At 40.9% G+C, this 12,465-nt stretch overlaps 1 protein-coding gene across 3 annotated transcripts in view; it reads left to right on the plus strand.

The window, feature by feature from the left end:
* Window positions 1–12,465, plus strand: part of LOC140476902 (protein spire homolog 1-like) — a 202,643-nt gene that overhangs the window by 133,468 nt on the left and 56,710 nt on the right. For all 3 annotated transcript variants that reach the window (XM_072569816.1, XM_072569814.1, XM_072569815.1), the window contains exons 7-8: window positions 7,300–7,386; window positions 8,797–8,926. In XM_072569816.1, the coding sequence (XP_072425917.1) occupies window positions 7,300–7,386; window positions 8,797–8,926 (217 nt within the window). The remainder of the gene's footprint in view (window positions 1–7,299; window positions 7,387–8,796; window positions 8,927–12,465) is intronic.

Raw genomic sequence — 12,465 nt, forward strand, 5'->3', positions numbered from 1 at the left:
TTGACAACATCCTTATAAATCTTTTCTGAACCCTTTCAAGTTTCACAACATTTTTCCTACAGCAGGGAGGCTAAATTTAAACACAGTATTCCAAAATCTTGATAACTCTCCTGTTTTTAGTTTATGGTTTATCCTTTATCTACATTTTAAACCCCTTTCTATTACCCTGTGTCCAAAGTATGGTTAATACCTATTGATCTGTTTTGAATCTGGACCAGTGTAGCATAAATGAAATTAGTTGGAATTGTTTGTCTTGATTCTGATGGGCTACATGTCTCCAATTAGATTGGAACACATCTTTCAGTCAACTTGACTTCTCTTAAGGGAAATAACTCAATTGTGGAGAATGATAATTGTTCTCTTTTTGAAACGCTGGCTACATTAAGAGCTGCTATTCATGTGAAGTAGTTTTTCAGACATGTTTACAGTTTCTTTTGTTAGTCCAAGTTGGTGATGGGAAATAATGAGAAGACAGAGTCAGTGATTCCACAATTAAGCTGGGATTATGCTTGCTGGTGGTTTCTGCTGATGTTCCTGAACACTTGCTGAAGATTCTCAGACACAAGATCCATATGCATTTAGAAGCAAAGGGACTTATTAGTGATAGACAGTATGGGAGGTCATACCTCACAAACTTGATCAAGTTTTTTGAGGAGGTGATGAAGATGATTGATGAGGGAAAAGTGGTTGATGTTGTCTACATGGACTTCAGTAAAGGCTTTGACAAGATCCCTCATGGCAGACTGGTGCACAAGGTTAAGTTGCATGGTATCAGGGTAAGCTGGCAAGATGGACATAGAACTGGCTGAGTCATAGGAGGCAGAGGGTAGTGGTGGAAAGATGGAGGGTTGTGACTAGTGGTTTTTCCCCAGAGATCATTGCTGGGACCTCTGCTGTTCATATCTACATTAATGATATGGAGGAAAACATAGCTGGTCTAATTAGTAGGTTTGCAGATGATACAAAGATTGGTGCTTTTAGTGAGGAGGATTGTCAGAGGATATTGATCAGTTGGGAGGCATGGACAGAAAAATGGCAGATGGAGTTTAATCTGGACAAATGTGAGGTGATGCACTTTGGAAGGACAAGTACAGTTGAAAATTATACAGTAAATGGCAGAACCCTTAGGAATATTGATATGCAAAGAGATCTGGGTGTGCAAGTCCACAGATCACTGAAGGTGGCAGCGCAGGTAGATAATGTAGTAAAAGAAAGGCTTATAGTATGTTTAACTTCATTGAAAAGGGCATTGAGTATAAGGATAGACAAGTTAAGCTGCATCTCTATAGAACTTTAGTTAGGCCAAACTTGGAACATTACGTATAGTTCTGATCACCACACTGCCAGAAGGATGTTGATACTTTGGAGAGGGTACAGAAGAGGTTTACCAGGATATTACCTGGTATGAGGATTTTAGCTGTGAAGAAGGGTTGGATAGACTGGGTTTGTTTTCACTGGAACGCAGGAGGTTGAGGGGTGACCTGATAGAAGTTAATAAGCTTGTGAATGGCATGGATAGAGTGGAAAGTATAAGGCTTTTCCCCAGGGTGGAGGGGTCAATTACTAGGAGACACAGGTTCAAGGTGCGAGGGGGAAAGTTTGAAAGAGATGTGTGAGGCAAGTTTTTCACACAAAGGATGCTGAGTGCCTAGAATAAGCTGCTAGAGAAGATGGTGGAAGTAGACTCCATAGCAGCATTCAAGAAGCACCTGGACAAATCCATGAATAGGACGGGAATAGAGGGATATGGATCCTTTAAGTGAAGACAGTTTTAATATGAAAGGGCAAAATGTGTCAGCGCAGATTCGGAGGGCCGAAGGGCCTGTTCCTGTGCTGCATTGCTCTTTGTGCTTAGTATGCAGCATGAGGGGAGGTTCTCTGTTCTATAGGTCTGTTTGACTATAATTGAATGTCAGGCTAGAAAATTGTTTCACTGGTGCCATCTTATGGGAGTACTGGATTCACATGGTAAAGTCAGTCATCATTATAAGGAAGCCAGGAGAAAAATGGCCTCTCTCTATTTTCCAAGGCAGCACTTGGTATGCCTTTTTTTTTGGACCTGCTACATTCCCTCTAACACAAATAAGCTTGTAAAAGATTCAACCCTTGACAAATCCCCACAGATACAGACAGCACGGTTTATGCATCTGTCTCCTGGTATATATTCATGTCTCGCGCTTTCCTGATAACATTAATAAAGGAATGTGCCAGATTAGTGGTCTGAGACATCAAGTTGTGGTCTAAATGAATCAATGTTAAAGGTAATGAGTTTAAATTATTCATATTATTGAAAAATTATTCTTAAATTCAGGATACAGAAATTAAACAGGAGTCCAAAAAAATCTAACAGTATTAGAAGATATTCAGCTTTTTAGAAGAAAATGTTCCATATACTTCAGCAATGACGTGTCCAATTTTCAAACTTGACAGATATTTGAACAGTTTGTCTCAAATGACAATTCATCTAGTTAGAAATATAAGGCAGGAGAATATCCAAAATAAAGATCAACCATGAGCATTCTTAGACTCTGCTGAATCCTTGCTCCTTGGCTAATTTTTGAACTTAGCTACTCCAGAGCAACAGAGTTTCATTCACTGCTTCACTGATGTTTCCATACAGACTCTAGGCTAACCGCAATGGGTTCACCTTTCTGCTTCTTGTTCAAGTGATTAGTTAACATTGTATCTTCAATGGAAGGAAATCCAGTGTATGGTGTTCCTCTTGCTGTCTGATAATAGGACAACAATAACCATGAAAGCACCCTCCATAGAGTGCCTTCTGTAAATCAGAGGGTTGTCAGCTGATGAGTACATCCAAGACTAAGATTTGTTATATTTTGGGCACTTTGAGAAACAAGAGATCTAGGGATCTTGGAAGAAAGTGAATTTGATTCACAAGTTCAACCATGATCTTGTTGAGTTGGTATGAGGGCTCACACAGCTGGTTTCTCTGCCTCTTTTTCTTGTATCATATTTGTCTTCTCTATAGGGCCAGTTCACCTCCACCTTAAGGCAATTAAAGATGGCCTATAAAGCTGCCTCATGGAGCAATGCCTCCATACTGTGAAATAATTAATCATTAAATGTAATAAAGATGGTTGTTCACCTTCTTGCCAGTGGAAATGCATTCTCCTTAATTACTCAGTCAAAGCCTTTTTTTTTAGAAAAGCTCTGCTTAACCTTCTCTGCTGAAGGTAAATTATCCCAGATGACTGAAGGGCCATCACCTATTGATAGCTGTAAAATCCTATCAACAGGCATCTGAGTTTCCAACATGCACTAACATCAGGCAAGACCCACCGCCAATAAAGTGAAGTTGAAAATGACCCTTCTTTTGTGAACATTCTTCAGTTCTGAAAGGAAATCACATTGAACTCATAATATGAACTCTGTTTCTTTCTTCGTAGATAGTGCCAGACATGTTAGTCTCTCCAGAAGTTTCTTCTTGATTATGACATTTTTTAGATCATGCTGTCTGAAAATCTAATGTTGCAAGGTTTATTTTTCCAAATGTTTGACTGACTCCTGGTTCTGTGATCTCTCCCACCTGTCTGCTCTATATCTCAGAATCTCTGCTAGCCATCAATTTGTATCATTGATACAATGATATAGAAGTCTGCATTAGAGAGGAAGACCAATTAGTTCACTTCTATCATGTTTGTGCTGGATAAACTATCACCCTTCTTCATCTTATCTGTTAGCTTCCCAATGGACCTTTAGATTTCTCACTCCTTTCCATTCATTTTCCCAAGATTTGCCCTTGGGCTAATTTTCGTCTTTCAAGATCAAGGCATCTAAATGGTTAAGAAATTTTACACAGATTTGCTCAATTAAAAGGTGAGATGGTAACAGTGAACAACCCCCTAGTCTCAGTGGTGCTGGAAGAGGAGACTGGGCGCCTCCTAGCAGAGCACTTTAGGGAACATCTCCGGGACACCCGCACCAATCAACCACACCGCCCCATGGCCCAATATTTCAACTCCCCCTCCCACTCTGCAGAGGACATGGAGGTCCTGGGCCTCCTTCACCGCCGCTCCCTCACCACCAGACGCCTGGAAGAAGAATGCCTCATCTTCCGCCTCGGAACACTTCAACCCCAGGGCATCAATGTGGACTTCAACAGTCTCCTCATTTCCCCTTCCCCCACCTCACCCTAGTTCTAAACTTCCAGCTCAGTAACTGTCCCCATGACTTGTCCGGACTTGTCCTACCTGCCTATCTCCTTTTCCACCTATCCACTCCACCCTCTCCTCCTTGACCTATCACCTTCATCCCCTCCCCCACTCACCCATTGTACTCTATACTACTTTCTCCCCACCCCCACCCTCCTCTAGCTTATCTCTCCATGCTTCAGGCTCACTGCCTTTATTCCTGATGAAGGGCTTTTGCCTGAAACGTCGATTTCGAAGCTACTTGGATGCTGCCTGAACTGCTGTGCTCTTCCAGCACCACTAATCCAGAATCTGGTTTCCAGCATCTGCAGTCATTGTTTTTACCGAGTTGACTTTAACCCCCTAGTGTTAGTCAATTTGTATAGTTATTGATCAACAGCCAATGTGGAATTAGCTGAGTTTAATAAGTACAATAGCAGTGACAGAAGAATGTAAGGGCAATGAAATATTTTATATTAATTAAAGTAAGGTTATGCTGTATTGGACAATATTCTCCAAAAACTGTGGAAACAAAGCATTGGGAGCCCTCTGCAAACACTCAAATACCTCAACTACTTAATTTGATGCTGTGTATGTTAAGTCGGTATAGCACCAATAAGAGTACAGTTTCTGTGTTCCAAATTACTTTGCTTAGCATCGTAATAAGGGTTCAAATCAAGTTCTGAACTAATTGCTTATCGTCTTATCATATTCCAACGTCATGTTTGATAGGAACCATTGATGTTCTTAAAGTTGGTGGCAAAATTTTGAGTTTGCCCTAAGGCTGATGAGAAGACTAACCCCATTGTTAAAAATATCAAGGTCTACAAAAATGATGGATGGCAGCTTGGTGGTTACAACTAGTCAGCTAAAGCTTGGGAGTTTACTTGCATACCTTGTACTGAGGTGTTCGTAGTTTTAACCAAACCGTCTGACATGAGATCTGCTGATGCTCCTTTATGGATTGACTCTCAGTTGCTCTCTCAGGTCCACTCAGAATGGTCACCACCTACTCATAGACAGTTAGGAATGGGCACCAAATGCTGACCTTGACAACAATATCCTTGTCCCATGGATGAGAAAAGAAATCACTCTAAAACGGACCTGAAAATACTCAGCTACACTTTTCTGTAGGAAAATGTTTATCATAGTCTGCTTCAGAATGAACATAATTTGCAAAACTAAGAAAAATACGTATACAAATTTAAAGAAAGCCATGCCGGAGAAACCCAGCACTCTGTGGAGAGTGAAACTCAGAATCTATGTTTCAAGTCATATTGGATTCGAAATGTTAACCCTTTTTCTCTCTTCACAGATGCTGCCAGACCCACTGAGTTTTTCCAGCATGACTTGTTCTTATTTCAGATTTCCAACATCTGCAATATTTTTCTTTTATTAGTAGTATGAATAAGACCTCTGTCTTTGCAGTTCAAGATTTGAAGACATTAAGTACAGCAGGACATAACTACATGTACATCATGCATTATATGCCCAGTTGCATTGATTCTGACATGGTTAAAAAGAAAATGCCTTCTTGTATTTAAGCTACAGACTGTGTGGAGTGTGATTTTTCTTATGATTTTAAAAACTTGAAGGGTAATGAAGAAATTCATTCATAATACATCCTACCCAAGTGTTGTTAATGTTTGATATGTTTCCATACTGGAAGCTAAGTTGATTATTGTTTTAAATAAAATATAGAGTCATCATAGAACAGAATCATAGAGTTATACAGCACACAAACAGATCCTTTGGTTCACTCTTCCATGCTGACCAGGTTTCCCAAACTAAACAAGTGCCATTTGCCTGCGCTTGGCCCATATACCTCTAAACCTTTCCCATTCATGTACCTATCCAATAGGCTTTTAAATGTTGTAACTGTGCCTGCATCTGCCACTTTCTCTGGTAGTTCATTCCATACACGTACCAGCCTCTCAGTGAAAAGGTTGCCCCTCCGGTCCCTTTTAAATCTTTCCCTGCTCACCTTAAAATTATGCCCTTTAGTTTTGAATTCCCCTACCCTAGAGAAACGACCTATGCAGTTCACCTTATCTGTGCCCCTCATGATAATGCTCATGTACAACCTGCCTCTCCAACCAAGCTTTTAGTCACCTCTCCAAATATCAGCATTTCTAGTTTAATGTGAAATTTTATAATACTCTTATGAGATGTATCGAGACTTGCATTAAATGTGCCGTACAAGCCATTATTATCTGATAGACGTTTAAACTTTAGGGACAATGATAATTGGGGAATTTGTTATTCAGCTACAAAAGAATGGCCCTTTTGCACATTTTCACGCATAGTGCCATGCCCTGATCTGAAAGTCAGTTGGCACCACACCAACCAAACATTGTCTGCCGTGCAATGAAAATATGCTGGGAGAACATTCATTGGATTAGAGTGGAACTTCTGCTCCCTCAGTGACAGCAAGCCCCTTCCTAAAGGTATTTGCACATGGCTCTTCCTAATCTCAGTACCAGCTCATGCCCTTCACTCAACCCTAAGTTCCTTCATAACTGCAAAGCCAACTTAGTGCCAACCCATGCTCCCATGCACCAGCCCTTTCCCTTGCAACGCCCTCCCCCCCCACCCCAACTCATCTAACATCCAAATCTCAGGAGCCTTGCTGACTTACAATGAAGTTATGAGTCTCACTTGGAGATGTCAATCAACCTGTTCCCTTAAGAGGCACCACACTGAGCTAATTTTAGGTTCTAAAATCAGTCATATAGTACAGTTCCTACAATGATAGCCCATAGACTTATTTCAACAGTGTGAAATAGAAAGCACTGAATTTGCTTTTAAACTCCACAGATTTGTAAACATTCAAAGCCTGAACAACTTTGACAGTTCCAGAGGGTATTGAAATTCCAATAATCTTTTACAGTCCAACAAACTTTGGCAGTTCTTTAACATCATGACAGTTCTTTGACAGATTGGGAATATTTTGACACAGCTGTGCAAAAATTCAGGCTGAAGTGAAGGGATTTGTTTCTTGTAATAATGCCTGTCAGACACATCCTGTGGGATTCTGTTATATATTCTCCACATATCTTAGGAGATATCCTTTGCTAATGTTCATTAGTTATGATCCGTTTAAAAGGTGGTATGATTTCTGTGACTAATTTTTATTTCCCTGCTACAGGTTAATGGTAACCTCCCTCCCAAATTGAAGAAAAGTGCCCATGAAATGATCCTGGATTTTATTCGCTCAAGGCCTCCATTAAACCCTGTGAGTACAGCTGATATGTTTAGAATATAGAACAGTCACAACTGACCTGCTGGGCTGTGTGATATGTTTGAGTGACACCATGACCATGAGTATGAATGTCATATGGTTAGAAACTTACTTCGAGCTCTTTGTGGAGGTCTGCATTACTGAGGCAGGTAGAAGAGTGTGAGAGCAATTCAAAATGGAGCTGCCCTTGAAAACCTGATTAATATTTTTAGATTAGATTAGATTACTTACAGTGTGGAAACAGGCCCTTCGGCCCAACAAGTCCACACCGCCCCGCCGAAGTGCAACCCACCCATACCCCTACATCTACCCCTTACCTAACACTACAGGCAATTTAACATGGCCAATTCACCTGACCTGCACATCTTTGGACTGTGGGAGGAAACCGGAGCACCCGGAGGAAACCCACGCAGACACGAGGAGAACGTGCAAACTCCACACAGTCAGTTGCCTGAGGCGGGAATTGAACCCGGGTCTCTGGCGCTGTGAGGCAACACTGTGCCACCGTGCCGCCCATAGAAAGTCATAGATGACCACAGTCATCAGTGTTCAGGAGAATCCCTTACTTAGAAAGGGTATGGTCAAGGCTGATGCCTTAGCATTATTGCAGTATATACATATGTATACAAGAATTTTTTAAAATTTTCTTCATTGAAGAATATTAGAAGAATTTAAACATTGACAGGAGATGGTAGTATCATGGACTAGACCTGACGATGTGGTTTTGAATCCCACCATGACAGCTGGTGGAATTCGGAACATAAAGCTAATCTCAGCAAATTGTAACCATGACAACTACCATCGATAGCCATGAAACATCATCCAGTTCTTCAGGGAAGGAAATCTGCCATCCATACATGGTCTGGCCTTCATGTGACTCCAGACCCACAGCAATGTGCTGACTCTCAAATGTGCTGTGATATTGCTACTTGATCATGGGAGATTAGGAATGAACAACAAATGCTGGCCTTGCTAACCTATATCCTGTGACCCTTATATCTCCTGACTCAGTATGTGGGGAGGAGGTGATCCAGCATGGGAAGTCATTTACCTTAAATGGCCCTCAACCATTACATTGAGCCCAGCCCTGGAAAATTGTTGGAAAACAGGCACACAGTGGGGAGCCAAATTGAGGAACCAGTTTCAAGTTTTCCACCTGTTCTAGCCTCTAATCCCTCCTCCTTAGGTGTGGGTAAATACCACCAGTCTCTTCACATCCTCCCTATGCAACTCATTCATAATTCTAAACCAGGTCAAACCTTAAATTTAATCCTTTATAAAGAAAGAAGACCCACCCTGATCCCACATTCCCGATAGCTGTTACCTCTCAATTTTGTTACCAGCCTCGTATTTGCAATTTTGCCAGCCAGATCTGTGACAGTTGTTAATTTCTCTGGGTCACAGGCATCTGCACGGAAACTCAAGCCACATCCACCACGTCCTCGGAGTCTCCATGAAAGAATATTAGAAGAAATCAAATCTGAGCGAAAACTGCGGCCAGTATCACCCGATATGATCAGACGTAGCAAACATGGTGAGTCCATGACAATAAAACTGCAATCTACAAAAGCTGTGGTTTATGGATAATGTTTCCTTTATTTATTTGTGAAGAAGTGACAAAAATACACAATGCACCAAGTTCCATTTCAAAGTCAGTACAGGAAGACCACAATTCCTTTTATCATTATTCATTAATTTTAATGAAAGATCAACTTAAAGAGAAACTCATGCATTAGGCTAAGAGTGGTTGTGGATAATGGGTACAATTTGAAAGGTGCCAATTGGCTGATTATATTAAGGATGTGAATACATTGGAGAGAGCTCAGAAGCAGTTTGCAGAAATAGTTCCACGAATGAGGAATTTCAATTATAGGGATAGATTGAAGAAATTGGGACTTGTATCCTTGGAGACAAAGCCAAGAAGAGATTTTATACAGGTTTTCAAAATCATGAGTAGACTGGATTGAGCAGATGTGGAGAAACCCATTCCTAAAAGGAGCAAGAGGTTTAAAGTGATCTGTAAAAGCAGCAAGGGTGAGCTGAGGAAAGATGCTTTAACTCAGTGGATAGTTCAGACCTGAAATGCACTGCATGGAAGTAGAGGCAGGATCAGTTGAGGAGTTTATTTGAATAAAAAGATAACATGCAAAGGTGTGGGGGAAGAGAGCAGGAGATTGGTACAAGGTAACAATACTCCATTTATAGAGCCAGTACAGGCATGATGGTCTGATTAATCTCCATCAGCACCATAAATTTCTGTTTTTAAAAATAAGTCTATGTAGTGTTTTAAAATATGATTTTTAAAACAAAATTGTAAATGCAGTTTGCAGTGAAGCTAGATCTCTTCCTAGTGTCTAATCTCAGATCAGCATTGTTAAAGGTGGCTGGAACCTCTGCATAGCTCTTGGACCCAGGTCACCATAGGAACTTGGTGGGATCAATGGAGTTGAAGTGGATTGCATTTCAATAGCACCTTACTGCACGCACAGAACGACTCACATATTGGCACCGGTGAATTAGTTTTGTCTTGCATCCACTGTTGTAATGTAGGCAACAGCAATGGGCAAATTGCTCACGAGCAGGCAAAAAGAAATGAGGTTAAAAACAATGACTGCAGATGCTGGAAACCAAATACTGGATTAGTGGTGCTGGAAGAGCACAGCAGTTCAGGCAGCATCCAACGAGCAGCAAAATCGACGTTTTGGGCAAAAGCCCTTCAGTCCAGCTGTTTCTAATGGAGTTTTATGAAAGAATTTTTGTTCACTCTTGGGATGTGAGCATTGTTGGCTGGGACAGGCATTTATTGCCCATCCCTATTTGCCCAGGTGGGTGGTGATGTGGTCAAGGTACACCCAAGGTGTAGTAGGACTATATGTGTTAGTGCTTTGAGCCAGTGACAGTGAAGGAGTAGGAATATGAGCACAAAACAGGATGGTTGGCAACTTTGAGGGTGATGTGGAGGTGGTCCCATGGTTCTGCTGTCCCTTCGCTTCTATGATAAAGAAAGGAGGAAGGCTAGACTCAGAAGCAAGAAAACCCATTGTTCTCTTTGAATTGGATTGTTAGTATTCATCTAACTCAGCAGACAGAATTTCACTTTAATGACTCATTCAACAAATGATGCCTTCAGACATATGTGCCTCCCATTAGGCCGGCAGTGACATATGAGCTTCAGTTACAGCAACTCTCTGACTCAAAATTGAGAATACCACCAACTGAGCAAAGCCACCATGAGTAATTCTGTGTGTGTGTGTGTGTGTGTGTGTGTTTTCAAATGAGAAAACAAATATTAAGGCACTAAAGAAATTCAAAAATGTTTTTGATTTAAGGTATTGAATTTGTTTTGCTGGCACTTTTATGGATTACACTATAAATAAGGTATCTGTTTATCCAGGAGATGGTATGCATTGTCAGTGAAATGTCTACAGGATCCATAGAGCAGATGTCATTCAAGCACATTGTCATACAGTCCTACAGCACAGAGACAGGCCTTTCAGCCCAAACTTTGGCCCACATTAAGATCACTATCAGACTCATGTAGTGTTGCCTTCCATTGTGCAGTTTGTGTTGCATGGTGCTGAGAGTAGTGTCATGCTCTTAGCTGGCTAATTAATACTCAATTAGAGCTAAATCCTCTATGCATACATATATATAATATTGTTTCTCTGGTTATTGAGAGTTCCTCACATAAATACCTATGGAAAGGTTTGTAATAAATGTGTTGAAATATTACACCAATGTCACGGCATGAAGTGCAGGGATGAAAGTTTCAGGGTTTTCTTTCAGCCCTTTGCTGTTCATGATGCAGCGACTGCAGGCTGGGAGTGCCCTTCACGTGGTACTTTGTGGGTGATCTGTTGGTTCCAGCAGCTGAGCTGAGGATGGCACGTTTCTCTCTTCACAAAATCAAAGAAGTATCACAGTGCAGAATATGCTTTTGGCTCATTGTGTCTGCACAGGCTCTTCAATCAGCAACGTGTCTTAGGGTCTTTTTCCTGCCTTTTCCTCATTCCCTTGCACATTTCTTCCTGTTTAAAGAAATCATCCAATGTCTCAGTTGAACCTGCCTCCACCACATTCCCAGGCAGTACATTCCATACCCTCGCTACTAATTTCGTAATAACATTTTTTTTCTCACATCACATCAGCTTCTTTTGAAATTACTTTAAACCTGCACCCTCTGGTTATTGATCCTTTTATGGACCAGACTGTTTCCCCCATATACTCTATCCAACACATGCAACATTTTGAAAACTTCTATCAGATCGCCACTTGGTCTTCTTCTGTTGAAGGTGAACATCCCAACCTCTCCAATCTATTCCTCGTAACTAAAGTTCTTCTGGAACCATTTTTGTAAATATCTTCTGCACTATCTTCAATGCATTCCCATCCCTCTTATACTGTGGCACCCAGAACTGTACACAATCCTCCAAACTGAGTTCTAACCAGTGTCTTATGCAAGTACGATATCTTGCTCTTGTACTCTATGCCTCTATTAATAAAGTGATTGGTAACTAATGAACCTTTTTTTTAATCGTCTTGAGAAACATACAGTCAAATGCAGTCAAACATGCCACTCGAACCCACTGCCAGTCATTGCCAAAGCAAACTTGATGAACATAAGAGCAAGAGACTGAGTAGCAATCAATAGCAGGAAATTTTCAGCAGAAATGTAGAATAGGAGGAAAGACTATGTTGTGCTTTGCTGGACGGTTACAAATCTTCAGTACAAGTTTGAAATACCAGCTTATTTTATTTAGTTGTGGGATGTGGGTGTCACTGACTTGGGCAACATCTATTGCCTCATTGCCCAGAAGATAGTTAAGAGTAAACTGCAATGCTGTTGGTCTGGAGACATGTCTAGACCAGGTAAGAACATTAATACAGCAATTGGGTCTTTCGCAACAGACAACAGTGGTTACATCAGACTAGTATTTAATTCCAGATTTTATTGAATTCAAATTCCACCATTTGACAGGATGGGATTTTAACCTAAGTCCCAGGATATTAGAACTGAAAATGTGTTGCTGGAAAAGCACAGCAGGTCAGGCAGCATCCAAGGAAAATCGACGT

The sequence above is a fragment of the Chiloscyllium punctatum genome, chromosome 5 (genome assembly GCF_047496795.1).
Source record: "Chiloscyllium punctatum isolate Juve2018m chromosome 5, sChiPun1.3, whole genome shotgun sequence".
In the NCBI taxonomy this organism is placed as follows: domain Eukaryota; kingdom Metazoa; phylum Chordata; class Chondrichthyes; order Orectolobiformes; family Hemiscylliidae; genus Chiloscyllium; species Chiloscyllium punctatum.